This window comes from Petaurus breviceps, unplaced genomic scaffold (genome assembly GCF_028583685.1).
Source record: "Petaurus breviceps papuanus isolate PSGF00001 unplaced genomic scaffold, PetGlider_PUasm1.0 91133, whole genome shotgun sequence".
Lineage (NCBI taxonomy): Eukaryota > Metazoa > Chordata > Mammalia > Diprotodontia > Petauridae > Petaurus > Petaurus breviceps.
This window is the reverse complement of record NW_027187419.1, coordinates 15,313,696-15,334,513: the sequence shown is the minus strand read 5'-3', so window position 1 is coordinate 15,334,513 and position 20,818 is coordinate 15,313,696. Positions and strand designations below refer to the sequence as shown.

Sequence of the window (20,818 nt, the reverse complement as noted above, 5' to 3'; positions counted from 1 at the left end):
TCAATATTTGTTAAATTGGCATGAACTACTATTCCATATCATTTTATCTAATCTGAAATATATCACATTCCATTCTATAGAGATCATTCAGATAAATGTAAAAAGCATTTGCTAATTACCTATGACATGCAAAATACTTCCAGGTACTGAAGATATGCAGAATAAAATAAATATTTCTCTCCCTGAAGAAGCTTACATTCTACTGGGGTGGGGTGGGGGTTAACACTCTACGAACATATTCGTGCTTATATAAGGTCATATATAAAAGGTCATAGCTTCAGCCAATTGATATCTAATTCCTATCTACTGTTGCCCAAAGTGAGAACAAGAAAAATCAATGATAAAAATAACTATCCAGGTTTTTTACTTCCTCAAGCATAAAGTATAGGTGAGAGACGGGACTTGAACATGTTGATGGAGATTCCTTGCAATTATCTATCATTTACTAAAGAAATGAAAAAAAAACTTTTGGTATGTCTCTGTTTCTCTTCTAGGATACTCCATACTTCAAGCTATTATGGAAAAAGCAGGACAAAATGGTTGGCATGTCAGTGCCATATGTGTGGAAAACTTTAATGATGCCAGCTATAGGAGGCTTCTAGAAGATCTGGATCGAAGACAAGAAAAGAAATTTGTAATAGACTGTGAAATAGAGAGGCTTCAAAACATATTAGAACAGGTAAGTCATATTTGTCACCTGGACTTCAAGTCTAGAAGTATTTAATTTGATTTGGGGACAATCTCCAAACTTTGTAGTTAGGAGACCCTTTCTTGAATTCTTGGGTTGTGAGAATCTTCTGCCAACTGAATTTGTAATTTCATGTTTGGGAATGGCTTGTGTCTCTTCCTTCTCTTCTGAATTTCTTAGAATATCTATCTTCCTTCAAAGTTAAGCTCAAATGCTACTTCCTACAGGAGGCCATTCTTCATCGCTCTGTGGGTCCTAATATCTTCACATGCCCTCACCAGAATTATCTAGTATTTACTCTGTGTGCTTACTACAAGTTTGTTAATTGATTGCCTGATGTTCAGATGCTTTGTATTGCTCAACTAATTATTTTTATGTCCTAAGATTTCACAAGTGATTCAGAATTTAAGGGAGCTAATGGAATTTTAAGCTGTAGATATGTGAAGGCCCTTTGAGGATGACCTTTGAGAATCACTAAATTATTTTATTCTTTTCTTCTAAATCCTATAGAAGTCTGTGAGTCTCTCATAAAGAAAATATTTTTGATCTTTGGAGAACAGTATATGTGAAATGATAAGAAAAGTAAACCTTAAAAACTTATAAGCTAGTATTGGGTACAGCATATTTTTTTTTCCTATCTGACCAGGGCAAATAGAAATTAAAGAGTATATATAAGTTTGTATCTAAGAAGAATTCCTTCATAAAGCACTCAAATATATTTCTACATTTTATTTGAAGTAGGCAGGAAAAATAAAACCATGCTAGATTATTGTGTTAAGCTATTGGAAAATATTGTCAAACAATACGTGCTTGCCTTTTGCTTAACCCTGGATAGTATTTTGAAAGTCTGTATTTTAGGATATAGTTAGTACTAGTGTATCAAGATTATGGTGAATGTATGCCATCTAGTGGTCTAAAAAATGTTTGCTTAGTTATATTTACTCAAGATAGCTGTAAGGTTAGAGAGAATATATATTAACAAGATTTTTTGTTTGTTACTTACAATTTCACATGCACATAATTATACACTTTAAATTGTAATATAAGCAGATATGCAGAAAAGTTTTATAATGGTATGTACATAAGATTAATTTTAGCCTTTGTTGCAAAAATATCTTTTTTCTCTTTTATCCTTTCTCTTTTTCTTTTTCTTTCTTTTTGGAAAGGGGAGCCTTCAAAGATATCTGAGAGGGACATTGTATTACATGACCTCCACGGTCATTTTTAGCTTTGTGATTCTTCTCTCTTTGAGTGATATGGCAACTGTAGAAATAGAAAAGGTAGGGGAAGGCTGTTCTTCTGTAATCATTGTTAATCTAGACATGACTTTATAAAAGGAGACAATGGGACATTCACATGTTAACAATCATTTCAGGAAAGTATGTGTGTATATTAAATATAAGCAAATAAACAATACAATTCTCTCATCCTGAAAAATTTCTCAAAAATGAATAGTGAATCAGCTATTGAAAGAATATTTCAAAATTCAGTGCAAGTACATGTTATTGGCCTTTGACCTGTCCTCACACTCTTGCATTTTTATATTTCTTTCTCCTCATTTCTTCAAATAATTTAAATATATAGACCTACTGGCAAATGGCATTTTTGTATAACTTCCATAATTCTTTTAGATAACTCCAAAAAATTAAGAATCATTACCCTTCCTCCTATTTTTCCTCAGAGATTCCTTTCCACTTTTTTGAGCTTTTTTTTTTGGACCTGTGTTTAATTGGGACAGGAAACACCCTAATAATGAAGCACTGTCTGTCAATGCACATCCATACTTAATCTTCAATTTAGTCTTAGAGAATTGCCTGGGGCATTACAAAGTTAAGTGATTGTCTAGGGTCCCACAGCTGGAGAGCTTGTATGAGTGGCAGGAGTTGAATCCAGGTTTTCCTGAGTTTGAGGCAAATTCTCTATTCTTTATGCCATTGATGCCTCTCTGATGGTTTTTGGACATAAAAATCATTTTTGATTCATTGACTATTTTCTTAGCTGAGTCTCAGAAGTTAGGGAAACCAAGATGAAGACTTTCTTGTTTGATTGCTTTATCCGGACATACATAACCTCCAGCTGAACTATAACTACTCCTCTCCTAATACAACTGTATTATGGGTTTGAGTAGCTAAAGCCTTGTATGTAACTCCTATTAAATCCCGTTGGGCATCTGATCCCCCAAATTGGCTGAATTCCCAAGATTCTATTATGAGGACAGAGTAAGGTCCAGAAGGTGCCTCTGGTTAATACCTATTTAAAAGACTCACTCAGCAGTAGGTGATTTAGTTTCTGGAAGACACTGACCCATTTCAAAGGCCCCGCTAGTTTCTAAAGAGGAAACCAGGATACTTTGGTGCTTAGGATAAGCTCTCCGAATAACTTAAATAAGCTTCTTGTAAAAGCAACTGGAAATATGATTTTTTTTCATGTCCTTACCAAAAAGAAGTAAGGATCCCAGGAATTCAACTTAGAGTAGAACTTGTCTGTTCTCTGATGAGTTCTATTTTTTGCCTTTTTTCTGATATCTGCATAATAATAATTACAGTGATAATAGACTTTTATCCCCTAGGATGCCTCTCAAGCAAAGATCTCCTAAATGGTTTCAAGAGTCCTTGTTTCAGTGAGAATTTAATGTCCTTTCACTGGCTCATAATGAATATTTTGCCCTCAAGCTCTACACAACAGGGTTTTCTTTGCCTATTTTAACACTGATGACAAGTCTACTTCCATAGACCACAACCAGTTCCCGCCAGTAAAACAAATTACTATTGCATTCACTACCTTTAAATAAAATTATCTGAAGTTATTTCTAGTTTTATTTTTTATTTATTCAAATAAATTGAAAATAGATGAACTACTCATAATTTTGCCCTTTGACTTTTATTGTTCTGTTATCTCATATGATTTTCTGTGTCCCTTATTCTTCTTTCCTAGTTGAAGAATAGTTTAGCGGATAAGCAATAACCAAGGTAGCACTAATCCTTACTAATTTTTCTTAAAAGCTAAATAGTAAGTACAAGGATTGGCATGGTAAAAATCAAACTTGTAGACAAAGCTAGCTTCTTTGGTGCAGGCAGGGGGAGGTGATGTATTAGCAGACTTCTGTTCGGATGAGGACACTTTCACATTACTGCTATATGCTGTCAATAATTACCTAGCTGACATTTTAATTTGTACCAATTTGCAAAAACATAATGGAAACAGCTCACACAATTTTCTCTCAAAATATGTTAATGAACAGCTAAACTCAGAGATACACCTCATCTGGTGTCCATTTTTCCAAATTATGTTTATGCCATGCACAAATAAGTTCTTGTCCATTTCCATGTAATGAATATTCATTGGGATGCTTCAAAATATGTACCAAAGTACAAATATTGTACCATATGTCTTTATTCTTTCATTGAAAACAATTTTTAATGGAATTTCAGATAAATTTGTTGTTTAGTCATTTTCCGTCACGTCCAATTCTTCATGGCCTCATTTGGGGTTTTCTTGGCAAAAGTACTGTAATGGTTTGCCATTTCCTCCCTTAGTTCATTTTACTGATAAGGAAACTGAGGCAAATAGGGTTATAAGTGACTTGTCCAAGTCACACAGCTAGTCTCTGAGGTCACATTTGAACTCAGGAAGCTGAGTCTTCCTGATTCCAGCTCTGGTACTCTTCACTGTGCCACCTAGCTGCCTTAATAGACACTTACTGAAAGAGATTTAACTTAAGTAAATTGCAAAGATAACCATGGAACTGATATTTCTTATTTAAAAAATACTCTCTTGTCCATAAAATTCATTCCCAAACAAAGAATTTTTTTATAGTTTGTTTTTGTTTGTTTAAGCCTGTTTCTAAGATGTCATCTCTATGTAGAACTCCCAAGGTAGAAACTCTCTGTATTAATGCAGACTGGCAATTTAATTTAGTATTAGAGAGTTGCCTGAGGCAGAAAGTAATGTACCCATGATTAAACAGCTAGTTATGTGTCTGAGGCAGAAGTCGAACCCAGGTCTTCTGGATGCCAGGGATGGTCCTCTATCCGCCATACCATAGTACTTCAGTATTATAGACTGAAGATGATCATGGAATGGAATGAAATATCAAAAGTCATTAATATTTCTTTATACTCATAAATCGAGAGCTGACAGCGACTTGAGAAGGCATTCTTCATTTTACACCTGGGGCCCAGAGAGGTGAAGAATTTTGCCCAGGTCATACTTGCAGAGCCAGAATTCAAACAAATCTGTAATTCCAGGTCTGGGGTCTTACATTTGAAAAGTACTTTTTTATTTTTGCTTTTTGGAGAGGGGAAGGTAGGGCAATTGGGATTAAGTGACTTGCCCAAGGTCACACAGCTAGTTTTGTGTTAAGTGTCTGAGGCTACATTTGAATTCAGGTCCTTCTAACTCCAGGGCCAATGCTGTATTCACTGTGCCACCTAGCCACCCCTATTTGAAAAGTATTTTACCTACATTATAGTATTTGATCTTCAAAATTACCTTTAGAGACTGTTATCCCTAATTTAAAGATGAGGAAATCAAAGCAGAAAACTGTTAAGTGGCACATACACTAATATAGATAGTTATAGCACAATCAACTTTTTTTCAGAAAAAAAGCACAAATATCCATGAAAATAGTGTATATACAATATGTAAAGGCATTCAAGGTAGCCTACAGTTGTTCACTTCTTCCTCCCAGCCCTACTCCAATGCAGTACTGGCAGAAATGTTTGCTGCTGCTGCTGTTGCTGCTGCTCTTGCTATTTCATTGCAAAGGTATATTTGCACATTTAATTTTGCTCAATCAGAATGAGCAAGAAAATAAAGAAAAAGGTGAAAATATAAGGTTGTACATTTCTTAGTCAATATGTGGGATTTTACTACTTTAATCCTTTTATTTAGAAAAAATAGATTTAGAAACACAATTTCCCTACAACAGATAAGTTTTCCTTGAAAAACCTGAAACACCATACATACATATTTACATTTAAACCAGACGAATATACCAAAAATGGAAGGAGATTAAACAGTGGTGTTAAATGGTTCCCAAGCAACTGTTGCCACAGCTGCAGGTTTTCCTGTGCTTTTTTTTTCCCCTTTCTTTTAAAGGAAATAGAAAAGGTATCAGAGAGTGATGCTATTCAGTTTTGCAAGGAAGAAGAGAAGTGAATAACACAGTAGAGGTATCTTTTATGAATTAGTAGATGTTTAAAATTAAGTTAGATTCAATTGAGCCTGTTCTACGTGCTGCTTCTAAGAGTAGATTAAGAAGTAATAGAAAATGTTGCAAATTTTTATTTCAAAATGTATTCCAAAAGGTATGTTTATTTCAAAAGGCAAAAAAAACTAGTTAATTCTGAGAAGAGGTATACAAATTCACAATTAATTCTTGCTTAAATTTAAATGAAATCTTATACTTTTTTATATGCCCATATGAGAAAAATAAAATTATACAAGGACATGAGTCCATAATTTGTTTTGTTTTGTTTTTTTATTTTGAATTGGCTCTTTACAACTAAAACCACATGAAATTAACAGTTAAGAAAGAAGGAAATAAAGTTCTATGTTCTTTATGAGGTCACTCACAGTATTGTAACCAATGAAGATAATTATATGAATTGTACACCAACTACATTAAGCAGGTCAATAAACACTAAAAGCTAGAGGTACATTTTCTAGCTCTTTGTTTTTTGTCACTTAATCTGAAAGTAAGAGTAATGAATATGGAGTCATCAAATGTGGACTCAAATCATTACTCTGCTATGAAGGTATTGGACCAGAGGACCAATCTCTAAACTGCTTTCAACCTCTAAATATAAGAACATACAATTTATTTGATTACTCTTTTTCGCTTTTCACTGGTATGTGATTTTCAGAAATAATTTCCTTCCTGGTCTTTCCCTTATACATGCAATAATGTTCCATTATAATTCCCAAAGAGGCTAATCATCCTGCTTAGTTAATCTTAGAATCATAGAATTCTTGAGTAAGAAGGGGCCATAAAGAACTTTTAGTCCAACTCTTTTTCTTATTTCATAACAAATTCTAATTCACAACTTTGTCAAACATGAAAATTGTTGTCACAGTGTTTAAGTTCCTGGAAAAATGGTGACTCCCACCCCCAACTCTTGTCATATTTTCTATGTAGGCTGCCCATGCTCAGTTGTTTTCCTTTATCCCCTCTGCCAGGAAGAAATCTGGCATCAACAATTTGACCTTTACACTGATTTAAGTTAATAATGTACTATTATCGTAGAAATTTGCAATTCAAAGTTTATAGTGTAAGTATGGAATAAAAGACTGTGAACCAAGTTAAAAGAATTTCAAGAACCAGACCAGGTTAGAGAGATATTTGTTTATATCTCAAATATTCAATAATCAACCCCACCCCAGAAATCACATCAGTCAAGTAGCTATCACTTCATTTTATGTTTAAGGTTAATCCCAACTGTTACAAAATTATATTTTCACTCTCCAGAAGACTTTTAAACTGGAGATCCAATGTTTCAGTAATGAATATCTGTCTACCAATTACTCCCAGGAGGAAGCAAGGTGTGGTAGAAAGACTAATAACTTGGTCAAAAAAACAGGTTCTGATCTTTCCTCTAACTTTGCTAGCAATGTGACCTAAGGTCAATTATTTGACCATTCTGGACCTCATCTGTTGCATGATGTGTTGGTCTCAATAATCTATAAGGTCTCTTCTAGAACAAATATTCTAAGACTAATAGGAGAAGAAACAGTTAGCTATATGTTTTTGTTGAATTAAGCCAGTTTTAGTATGTGATTTAGTCATTTAGGTGAGTTTCACTATTAATAATGATTGGAATGGAGTGGCTAGGTGGTACAGTGAATAGAGCACTGGCCCTGGAATCAGGAGGACCTGAGTTCAAATCTGCCCTCAGACACTTAACACTTACTAGCCATGTGACCTTAGGCAAGTCGCTTAACTCCAATTGCCCTCCAAAAAGCAAATAATAATAATAATAAAGATTGAAATGTATGTGGAAAGGACAATTCATAAGGTTATAAATGAAAGAGATAAAAGATAATTCAACTCTCCCATCTATCAAATATGTATTAAGTACCTAGTATGTATATCATATTGTTTTAGAGGTATAAAAGTGAAATAAAAAATTAATTCCTTCACATAATATGCTTACCATCTCATGAAAGGGGGGAATAATACATGAATGCACCTATCTATGATAACTTCAGGATTTCATAAGTAGAAGGGAGAAATCAAAGTGCTATGAGAAATTTGAAGAAGGAAAGAGAGTTCATAGCCTGAAGAGAAGTTTCCTATTATATCTCTTTTGGTACACAATGGAGGAGGTGGCATTTAAGCTTGACTTGGATGTAACTGAGAAACATCAACATGTAGATATCAGAAGAAGGGATTGTGGACATGGGAGATGGTATGTACAAATAAATTGAGCCATCAGAGGGCAATATAAAAACAAGATTATTAATCATTTGACTTTGCTAGACTATGGAAAAAGGGAAGTGGTATAAAATCACACTGGAAAGGTAGGTTGTGGCTAGATTTTGGAGGGCTCTAGATATTAGAAAAATTAACTTATACTTTACTAACTAGGAAAAGTGAAGGTTTTCAGCAGAAAACTATGTATACATTTGTACATTAAGAATAGCAGTATGAATGATGGAAGACCGGTTGGTTGGTATGTTATTTCAATAATCCAAACAAGTGGCAATCATAATGATAAAGACTGGGCCTATGAGCACGATGAATCATTCTAGATCCACCATTGTCTACCACAAATCCTTCTAAATAAACTATTTGTAGGTTTTTGTGTGCTTGTTTTTGTCAAAGATTGTGACATGATCATTGCCTCCCAAAAGGAAATAAGATTGGTATGGCTTTTTTTTTTTGCACTTGACTCAGGAATTAAAAACTGGAATGGAGAAGGTATGCAGGCTAGGTATGTTGGAAGCAAACATTCCCAAAGTTCAACAGTGCATCTTCAAAACTGTGATTATACATTTTTTTTGTTTTTGTTTTGTTTTAGTAGTCATTCCAATTATTGTATAATGCATTGTTAGAAAAAATTACTTGCTTCTCTGATTGCACTTTGGCTCTACACAAAGGAGGTACTTAACAGAAATCCAGACCAGCCTGAGGGTGGGGCAGGAGAGATGTACTATTGCTTTACATGTAAATCATATAATCCTTTAAAAAAAAATTTATGTCTTGTGCCTTAATACTAGCTCCTTTTTATCATTATCAGAATCATAATGGTCCCCAATTTCCTTCCCTGTACCCAACATAGATGATAATGAAAACTTTTTACAATCTTCCCTGGAATTCCTTGAGATTAGTGCCAGTACTTAGAAGAGGGGAGCACCTTTACCTGTACACTAACTTAAGAGGAATTCAAATAAAAGTGCACATGTTAAAGAAAAATAAATAAATCACATTGATTCATTCATTGTTCATTTAGAATTTTCCTCTTTCTTATAAAATAATAGAGATTATTTTAAATATTTTAAAAATTATATCCAAATTACTTGATTTTAGCCTGTTGTTTGCATCCCTGAAAAAAAGAGATAGATAGGGAGCCAAAAATATCACAGTCCATAACAAAAGGGATCACAGATCACATATCAATTCTACTAAAGATCACTTTTTCTAGGATGACTAACTGCTCAACTAGGAGTTTACAGATGCATGTGTTTCAGTAGAAAAAAAATCTGTTTTCACATAAAATTGACATTTGTCAAATTTCTACTGTTACATTGAACCTCACTTGTTCAACTTTCCATTCATTCTCAAATTCTTTTTTAGAAAAGAAATACAACTAGGGATAAAAAAATTCTTTGCTTTTCTAAATAGCTACCCTTAAATACAAATTAAGGTTGCTTCTAAACACCTGTATCTCATTACAATTCTGTTTTATGTTATTTATACTTTGTTTTTTTTATTTTTCCAAAGAACCATTTTTGCAGTAACTTGAGGAAAGTGCATTTCTATTAGGTTCTTTCATGCTATTATTGAATTTTTCATTCTCTTACACCAAATTTTTAGTGTATCTATTAAAAATTTGTTGCTGCTGAATTTTTTAAATAATTTAATGCTGATTAGGACCGAAACCTGCTAACAGATATACTACTTACCAAGATGGAAGCAGTAATATTCTCCAAATTTTTGTTTAAGAAAACTATCTGAATCATGAGAAAACTAACCAGTGTGTATAATATGTTATCCCAAAGTTACTGATAGTCACAGTGACAAGATTGCAGACATCTCTGGCCAAGCAATCTGGAGCCTTTTCCTTTATCTACAAAATTGAAATGTTATTTTTTTTTTACTATTTCACTTGGACTTTTATGAATAAAATGTTTTGTGAATTGTAGAATGCTAACTAACTATGATAAGTTGCTTTTTATTATTATTCTTATCTTCTTATTCTCATCTTTTTAAGGGGCTTCAAGAAATAGAAAAAAAAGACTGAGAACAAGTCACCATCCTATTATATTCTTTTATATTTAATGTTATATAAATTATTGCACAGAATAATAAAATAATAGACTTTTGTTGTTATTATTATAGTTATTAATATTAATAGACTTATTAACTTGAGGAGAACTATGTTCTAATCCTAGCTGTCATTTGCCACTGTGACGTTGAATTACTCATTTAATTTCTCTGGGTCTCATTTTCTTCATATTGCAAAATGAGAGGATGAGATGAGTACATGAATGATAAGAAATTGATGGGGCCCTTCCACCTTTGAAATTCTACATTTCTAAATATGAGATGTCACCAGAAGAACTTTTACCATTTAGAAAACAGAAAATAGCATTCAATCATCAATAATAAATAGTGATACTTAAAATGTACAAGGACAATTCATGGTTTCAGAATTTTGAATAACTGCCATTATTGTAATATTTTATAGCTGCTCCTATTATATAAGTGGTATAAAAAAATCTTCACTAAAAGCACTATTCACAATTTAAGAGTTTTTGTTTGTTTTCTGGTGGGCGAGGTTGACACAGGGAAGGTCAGACTTGTCATTTCATTGTCAAGGGAAAGTACTTCTACCAATGCAGGTCAGCCTCTACTCTGCAATTTACAATCTTAGAATGTTGCCTTAGAATGTTAGTTGTCACTAACAGATTAAATGCTTGCTCAGAGTCACGTGACAAATATATATCAGAAACAGAACTTAAACCCAAGTCTTTCTGAATCTGAGATCAGCTGTCTATCCACTATGTTTGCAAATTATTGATTAACTTCTCATTTTATTTTTTATGGAGGGAGAAGGCAAAGCAATTGGGGTTCAGTGACTTGCCCAAGGTCACACAGCTAGTAAGTGTCAAGTCTCTGAGGTTGAATTTGACCTCAGGTCCTCTTGATTCCAATGCCAGTGCTCTATTCACTTCCTCAATTATACTTTTAGATCCTTTGTTATGCATAGGAATTGAAAGCCAATTTTTTTTTACCTCATATCGCTACATTATTTTTTCTTAAATTATCTAAGTTATTAGCAGTTAATGGAATTATTATCTACTTAATGAATCCAGTTAACTTGTGAATTTTTTCATTTGCTAACATCCTAAAAAGAATTCACATTTTAACATGGATTTATATGCGGTTCCCAGAAATTGCTTTCTTTTCAAATGACATTAGCAAATCCTCTATAGGGGTCCTACAATGATGCATGATGATAGCATTTCATGTAAGTGATCCTTAGTTCTTGAAGGCTTACACTGATGGAGCACAAACTCAGGAAAGCTCTACTAAGCTGGGAAGAACCTGATGATGAACTACGTCCCCTGTCTCATTGAATTCAGAGCTGTTCATCACTGTAAAGTTGGTGTCAGTGACTTGTGAAATGCACAAATACAAAGAATACCTCTTTCATTCTGTTTCCACAATGATAATAAAATGTTATAAAAATGGACAGTTTAATGTAAAATTTATACAGTTATTAATCAACCAACAAGTTGAATTGCAGATATTCTTAATTTTTGCATACTTAAAATGTATTCTTTCCTAACCTCTTCCTCATACAATCATTCACTTCCTTCAAGAATCAACTCAAGCACCATCTTATTCACTAAGTTTTTTCTCATTCTCTCCCAAGGCTAAGATCTTCCTTCTCTGAATACCCTGTTTTCAACTAGTTTTTATTTTATAACATAGATATTTCCTATGTATAGATATCCTATATATCCTCTATGTTCCTATATGTGTGTATGAGTATCCCCTGTAAGGTGTAGTAGAAATTGGGGGTTTTTTTGTACTTATATCCCCAATGTTTAGCTTAGCACAGTTCTGTTTTGATTGTATATACTTACATATGCACATATTATCTCAATAATACAATCTAAGTTCTCTGATAGCAGGGATGATTTTTAGGTTTTTTGTTTCTTCCTATCTCTAGTCCCTAACATAGTACCTATCACATAGAAGATGCTTAATAATTTCTTGACTGATTAAAGTGGAAACTTGTCCATTAATTAATGAGTTGACATCCTATTAGAGGAGCAAAATATACATATGGACATTTTTGTTAAGAATGAAAGTAGAATACATAAAGAAGATGTTGCTAAATGGAAAGGAAGCTTCAAGTTTTATGTAAGAGAAGTAAATAAAGGATTTGATGGAGTTGGTTACATCATAAACACAAAGCCATCAAGTAATATAACTTCATGTGATAGTTTGTCCAACATACTGTGCTCACAACTACTCTCATTTTCTTCTAAAGAATAAGTGTATTTTAATTGACTATTTTTAGGTCTCTTGTAAAATAGTTACAAATAAATAGATCACAATGAATATAATTAGGGTTTTTTTCTTCCAAGATCTGTTTTAGGGAATGAGGAAGTTGATAGTTTCTTTGAATAAATGACATTATCTTCCAAACTAAGTAAAAATATACTTTGATGCTTAGTGGCTTCAATGCAAAGGCAAAGAGAAAGATGGCAAAAAAAAATGCTGAAAAATATGAACTGAGATCAAGAAATGAAAGAGGTCACATTTTTGTACACCATTCATAATAGTCACACCTGTATATCATTAACACTTTCTTTTAAAAAATGTCACAGAAGATGCTGAAAATTGATTGACATAAAAGACAACTGGCTATATCTTAATGGTTGGGGAAAGTCTCATCATATATGTAGCAGTCATTTCAGAATTAGTCACTTTTTTATAGTCAGATCACTGACTGCTTAGAGCAAAAGCCAAAGTAAATCCAAATCAAAGAATGGTAAAGATGGAAAGACATTACATGTAAATATGGCAGCAGCAACTCATCCTCTTTAAACAATCAACATATTCTCAAAAACGAAAAATGGAAAAGGGAAGAAATTAATTCTGTTTATTATAATTTCCTTAAAAAGCTATTCTTTAGTAGATCTATGATTTCATTGGTATGTATATTTCTTCTGATGAGTTGTAATTGTGGTAGTATTGAAATTGGTCAAGGGGAAACTACACGTTGTAGTAGGATGTCTCACAGAATTTCAAAGACTCAGGCTGACCCCAAGCCAATTAGAAAGATTTATTGTGGATTTGAAGTTTCGCACTCTGGTGGGTGACTAAGTTCCTCTGAGGAACTAGCAATTTCAATAAGGTAAGATAGACAATTTTATAGGTTATATGATGCTGATTACACAATCAAAATTTACATAGAATATAGGAATATGATTAATATTAGAAAGGCAGGAGGGGTTTTTAAGGGATTAGGTAATAGAGTAGGGGTTCCATTTTATGCTTCAGTGGTCAAGTATTCTGATCATGCTGCTTTCTGATTGGCTAGCTATTGTGGTTGTGTCTGGTCAAGATGGATAGTTAGATATTATGGTCCTGTCTTGTGCAAAATGGATGATATAATTGTGTTTGTGTATAAGAACACATTCATTCAAATATCTGAATTGGATATGGAGGCAGTGGCTAACTAGGGCAGTGGGCATGCAGTTCAGTGTGGCCTATAAGGAAGTTAGAATATTGGGAGTGGGGCAGCTTTAGAATTCCATCACTTTGGGTGGTACAACTTAACCATTTTTCCTTACTCCAGCTCTGGTGCTCTCTCAATTATATTGTTTCCATTTGTACAAAGCTTATCATCTGGAATAACAGATTGCTTATAATAAATTCTACCTAAAAGCCTTTTGAATATACCTTTTAGAAATCCTCTTGTATGTGTTAAAAACCTCTGGTTCCACCAGGTAATAAAGCACCTTCTTTAGTCAGTACTCCTCCATTCCCCATATGAACCAAAGAAGTTTTCACCATGTTGACAATTTAGAGTCCAGATCAAGAATTTGAGAAAATCTAGTTGTCTTATCCTTATATTTCTTTGGACTTTTTGTGATTGTAAATGCTTTTAACTGCAATGGAAAACTGAACATTCTTATATTTTCATCAAGGTTACCCTCTTTGTGTGTAAGAAAGTGAGCATATGGATCAGTAATTGCAAGTATATACCTAACCTCATTATTTTAGGTTAATATCATCAATGATTTTTTCAATATTTTGATAACTTTCTCTCTTAGAGATATTTTAAAAATATTGATCCTGAAAGGTTTTCAGAACCCTGTCATCACCACCATGATATTTCCCATATGTACCTGGTCTGGTCTAGCTACTTTTAAAAATCTGCCCATATTCTTGTGTTATTTCCACTTCCTCAGCTTATATATCAAATATCAATGTGTGAGAGACCAAATGTAGTGATTCCAATTTCAGCAATGAAGATTATTATAGAAAGGTTCAATTTCCAATTTTCTTTGTAATTTTCCATCTAGTTTCATCTCTGCATGCTCTTGGAATGATCTGGCTCACTGGCAACTCACATAACTTTCTGCAGATTGCTTTTCCCCTTGACTACTTTTTGACATTTTGTGAGGTAATCCTATTTATCATCTCCTATCTTCCTCTTTTGTTGTGTTTTATTAATAATTTTTTACTCTAAACTAACGATGTCCTTAGCTCTTCATTGGTCAGGAAAGAAAGCATTTGTTTTCTTGAAACAATTTATTGACCCAATTAGCCTCCTCAGAGTGATAGCTGCTTTATGTGTGTTAAAACTTTGTCAGATGTTGTGATAAAGTCAGTGACTTTAACTTCTCTACTATTTTTCTGCAACAACAATTTCTTTGAATAGCTCATTTTGGAGCTGTTGTGATTGCACATGGTGCCTCCCCCCCACCATCTCATCCTTTCTTATAACTTCATATTCATTTTATTGTTTGCTCTAATGAGCCACTCAGTCAATAGCATATATTAATTCCTACTATGTGCCAGACATTGCACTAAATGTTAAGATACAAAGAAATATAAAACACAGTCATTTCTCTTAAGGATCTTACACAGTCTAATGGAAGAGACAACATGCAAACAGCTATGTAGAAGTAAGCTATATACAACACAAAGATGACTGAACCAAGAATGACTCCCATATCAGTAACTAATAGTCAACTTTATTTTTATGATGATGTTCAAGACTTACTATATTCAGTGTCTTCCAACTCTTTTTAAAAAATATTCATTATATATATTCATGAGGCTTCTGAATGTCCTATGTCTCTAATCTCTTCCATGTCCAATATTAAGCTGTATTTTCTAATGTAATTTTTACAGTCTTAAGCTATATCTACCTTTGCATTGAAGTCTTGAAGTATCAAAGTGTATGTTCACTTATTTTAAAGGATCTGATCAAGTTCTTTGTAAGCATCTTTCTACTGTGTCATCTGGATTTCATTTAATAAATCACCCTCTTTCTGAATTTTTTTCTTTATGCTTATACTAAGCATTGAAATACAATATGATTCAGGATCCCATGAAATTATGTATCTAATTGCCTTTGTGAACAGATGAAACTGCTACTTCCATCTTTGGCTTCTTCAATTAGGACCTGTGAGCCACACTTTAGATTATTTTTGTATCACCAGAGCCTGTGCACAGAGGCTGGGATATAGTAGATGTCTGATAATAACCAGCTGAGTCAATATTGCCCAAAACCTATTAACAGGAGGTTGGTCAAAGGGTAATGAATTCATTGATCAAGGGCAATCCATGGAACTGAGAAAAAATATTAAATGGCCCTTAGTCCTATATAGCCCTTGTAATTCCAGTAACAATGGTGGACAAAGGACAAAGGGTTCAGAAGATACTAAGAATTATGTATATTATATATAACCATTGATTTAACCATTAATACTCTAAATGTGAGATCTTTGTCCAATAAAGCAAAATATAGCTTCTACTTTATAATAGTAGTAAAATGAATTGAATTTTTAGAAATTAACATTTTTAGAGTTTTGTTCCTTTTTTATAGCTTCAATTTCCTTTAAAAAAAAAAGAATGTCAGTGATAATTACTAGAATCATTATTACAAGTATTTACTATCTACTGGGCATTATCATTTATACGCTGTCTAGTAACAGTAATTCCCCAAACAAAGACCCTCATTAAAAACACTGTGCTTGTTTTCTCTGTGTCTTGGCATTCTCTGGGACATGGTGATAACTAGATTAGCTTTCCATTGAGTTATAACATCAAATTAAAAGCTAGTCCAAAATCACTTCCACCCAAGTGTACTACTCCACATCTTTAGCTATAAGACAGTGCTCCATATAAAAGGGTGGATTATTAACTTGTCACAATTTAATAATAGTTTGAGGTAAAATATAGCCTCTCTTATCTGGAAGGACCCCCATGTGTTTTATAAGCCAGAACAGAGTAAAAAAAAAAAGCACATGGAAATGCTGCTGTCTGTTTCTGAATTAATAGATTTTTTTTGCATTTGAAAGTTCTATTATGGTTGCTTTGTCAAGACCCCATTTTTTTACAGGCTGTGGTATTTTTGTCTACTGTTTTTTGTCTTTCTTTTAGTTTTTGTCAGATTTATTATTAACTAAACACATTATTTGAGCTCGACTATTTGTTAATGCTATTGCCTATAAAGTCCCTTACAGATCAAAAACTAAGATGCTAAGATTATATGACCTCTAAGATCTCTCTCAGTTTTAAATCACTAACGCTGTGCTTGAGTAAGTAGGAAATGAAATATTACCTGCAGATCTACAAAGTGGCTGTCACATCCAGCTTCACCAACATCTATCTGAATTAAAATGAAAATTTGGCAAACTATTCCGAATTCCGAGTAAAGGGTCTTAAACTCCAAGGGCAAGCCCTGGGGACATGCAAACTGTCAATTCTTTGTCAGTTAGCACTTGTATTCATTGTACTGAGTTAGTTTCTATTTTCAGCTTATATGACTTCTTCGATCCTATTTCAATCCTTCACTTTGTTTAATTGATTCCTCTTAGCTTCATCAATTTTCTGTGTTAGAAACTGTTCACTGACAGAGCCCTTTTAATTTTCTCTGGGTGAGTTAATGTTTATAACTGGTTCATGATGTCATCACTCTCATTGCTTCGTGATGACTATTATGGGATTCTCACACTTACTCTTTCCCATCTTGTAAACAAGCAAAAGTTGCTACCCAAGCAGCGTGATCAAGGGGACTAACCTCATCCTCTTGACATCCCTTGGCATCAGAGATTTGGCACATACCTCATGGAAGACAGGACATGGTTGTTTTGTTGCTGTAGTTTATTTCCTTTTTCTCAGTATCTATGTATAGCCTAAACCTGCAAATAAAGTCAGAGGAATCATGAGGAGTAAGAGGTATAGTTTGTCTTGACTGTGGATTAGTCTGTACTTTTCTATCCTACCTTTAACCTTGCCACACTGCAGATAACACTAAGTACTTTGCTATTTGCATGAGATGTAATAATAATGTCAATAGATTACTGTAAGAATCAAATGAGTAATGGATGTAAAGTACATTGAAAACCTTAAAGCACAGTACGAATATCACCGGCTATTATTAATATAGGTTGGTAGTAAATCTTTTTATATTCTTAGTGTCAGAATTTTTGGTTGATATCTCTTAATGCTTTATTTGAATAGCAATATGAATGCTTTTTAAAAAAATAAATAATTGAGTTAGTCCATTATCTTTTTGTTATTCTGATAAAGTTGGTTTTCTCACTGTGAAAACATGAAAACAGCAAAACTTGCATTTCTTTCTTGACCTTATACAACAGCATTCTTTTCCAAAGGAATATTTTATTTCTCTTTGTAGTTATATCCTATCTTTCTTCCAGGATGAAGAAAAAAGATAAAAATTCTCAATACTCATTTTCTTTTGTCTTCAGGGAAAAAATGTTGGAGTTTTTTTGTAACCAATTCTTCACCCAAGGCATTGATTTTATCTAAAGAAAATTGATGATTAAGCAGCCCTACTTTGCTTGCAATGTGAACCTAGTATAATGAATTAAATGTATTTTGTATCAACATTTTTCCTCTTTCTACAAAAATAATGCAAATAGTCAAAGAAATAAATTTCTTGATGAGCTGATAAAAATATTACCACTATGTTGTAGAACCAGTTGTTACCATATCATTCTTTCAGTTCAGAATATGTTCCTATAGCAGTAAAACAGTAAAGAACTTCCATGGACTCTTTAATTTTACAGAATCATCTGAAAAAATACATTCATAGAAACCAAAAAGTTTATATCATGAGTTTGAAATTGTATTTTTAGCTAGTATTTCGGGGGGCTTCCTTGAGAGTTCTCTACTATTCCATGGTAGTGATTAACTGACCCTGGGTTCTTACAGTCTTTGCCTGCAAAACATTAGTTCTGACAAGTCAGTCTGTCAATAAATATTTATTAAGCAACCACTTAGATGCCAGGCACTGTGCTTAGTGGTAGAGAGAAAAAGAAAGGCAGAAGGCAATCCCTGATCTCAAGCTTACAGTCTATCCCACAATTACCTGAAAGTCTTAGCACAAAGACTTATTGTATGTATCTTGTTTAAGACAATCATCCCTTATTTGACCAAAAGGTGGTAAAATTTTGGGCCACAGTAACTCTTGAAGTCATAAATAATTTTTGTACCCAGTTTCTTATGCTAGGTATCATTTTCATCTAGATATAAAGTAGATAGAACAGAAAAGAAAAGGATCTATATGCACAAACATTTCTAGCAATGATTTTCACAGTAGCTAATAACTAGAGAATAGGAGAGTGCTACCTTTTGGGGAATGATACATAAATATACTGGAATATTATTTTGACATAAGAAATTATGAAATAGTGTTTCAGAGGAAATTGGGAAAATATCGACTGATGAAGCATAAAGTGTGGAAATAGCAAAACAATTTATACAATAATATATATGATAGAGAAAAACAGCTTTTAAAGGCTTTAGAATTCTGATCAATTCAATAAACTATAATCCCAAAAGACTTAAAATGAATTGTAACCCACCTCCTGCCAGAAAGGTGATGCACTTAAGGTGTAGAATGAGATGTATTTTTGACATGGCCAATGTAGGAATTTGTTTCAAGGTACTGTGCTATCATGAGGGTTTTCTTTTCATTAAAAAAGAAGTTTTGTGGGGTTAGGATGAGAGGAAACGATAATAAACACATGAGAAAATAAATAAATTTTAAATTGTATTTGAATTTCTCTATCCACTTTACTTATAATGTGAGCCTATTATGTTGAATTAAATTCTTCCATTTCAAGATTTTCTCTATTTCAGAGGCAATATTGCATAGTGGATAGAGAGCTGGCATCAGAGTCAGGAAGACCTGTCTTTGACACCTAATAACTGCCTGACCCTGGGCAGATTAATTAGTTTCTCAATGTCCCTGGCAACTCTGTAGAATTTTTTTTTTGGAGGGAGGAAGGCAATGCAATTTGGGTTGTGACTTTCCCAAGGTCACACAGCTAGTAAATGTGTCAAGTGTCTGAGGCCATATTTGAACTCAGGTCCTCCTGACTTCATGGCCAGTGCTCTATTCACTGTGCCACCTAGCTGCCCTAGAATTCTAAGATGCAAATTACTTGCTGATCATCATTGGTAGAGTTTGCTCGCCAGAAGTTCTTTCTACTAATGAAATCACAGATGTAGCTCAAAAAAATATATAAACTCTTTCAAACCATCACCTAATGTGTAGCAGGGTTGTAATCTGGATCAGTGGAAGTAGCACCCATGTAGATTGAATCACAAATTCTTGACCTCGTTCTTTGTGAGTACAGAGGAAAAGAGAAAGAGAATTCTGACAATTATGCCCCTATTCCCATACTCCATGCTGGGAGTATTATGTTAATATTGATTCAGAGGGAATAATATCTCAAACTTAATGACTGCCATCACTTCTTGCATATCTTTTGTTCTTGGAAAAAAATGTACTTTATTTGTGTCTTTTTTCTTTACGTTAAGTCTTCTATGACAAAGAAAAATTACTTAATACATTGGAAAGTGTATACAGTCATATAGTATCATAGGGCCATGCATTTAGAGCTGGAAAGAACCTGAGAGGTCAATAGGTTTCATTTTACAAAAGAGGAAACCAATCCACAGAGAAATTAAGTGATTTGCTCAGTCATATAGATAGTACCATTGTCTCTGCAAGACTGTGAATTCAAAACTTCCTGTTTCAAGACTTTCTAACACCATATTCAGTGCTCTGGAAGGTGTTCTTAGCTGCCTCACTACATGTTTCCCTGATAATAAGACACTGTCTTATTATTTTTTTGGACAGAAAAACACCAGAGGGCTTATTTTCAGGGGAGGGCTTATTTTAATGAACATTGACAGCAATTTTAATAAACAGGTAAATGTGAACAAAAAAAATGTACCTTTATTCAATAAGCAAATCACTGGGGAAGAACAGGATGACGCGTTCACTGCTGCAGCTCTAATTGGATGCAGCTCGGAGAGCGGCGTGTGTTTCACGGGGTGGGGGGGACGGTGCATACAGAGGGTACCGTAATGTAGCGTGTAGCGCAGGGGATCACCTTCACTACAGTAGCAATCTCAATAGGGCTTATTTTCGGGGGAGGGTTTATTTTAGAGGAATCTTACGCAGTAAGGGGAGGGCTTATTTTCGGGATAGGTCTTATTATCGGGGAAACACGGTATTACTTCTACTAACTTCCCAGCTCAGCAGGGGTGATCTTAGAAGAGTTTACCACAAAAGGAAGTAAATCTGCAGATTTATGTCCCCCTGGGGCAGTAGACTTCTCAAATTATTATGCTTTAAGTGGGGAGGGGATGGAGGTGGAGGAAAAGCAGCTTTC

General features: G+C 33.7%; 1 protein-coding gene across 7 annotated transcripts in view; it reads left to right on the top strand.

Moving 5' to 3' along the window:
* GRIA4 (glutamate ionotropic receptor AMPA type subunit 4) overlaps positions 1-20,818 on the top strand; it is a 484,847-nt gene that overhangs the window by 334,856 nt on the left and 129,173 nt on the right. For all 7 annotated transcript variants that reach the window (XM_069079653.1, XM_069079654.1, XM_069079659.1 and 4 more), the window contains one exon: positions 495-679. In XM_069079653.1, coding sequence (XP_068935754.1) covers positions 495-679 — 185 coding nt within the window. The remainder of the gene's footprint in view (positions 1-494; positions 680-20,818) is intronic.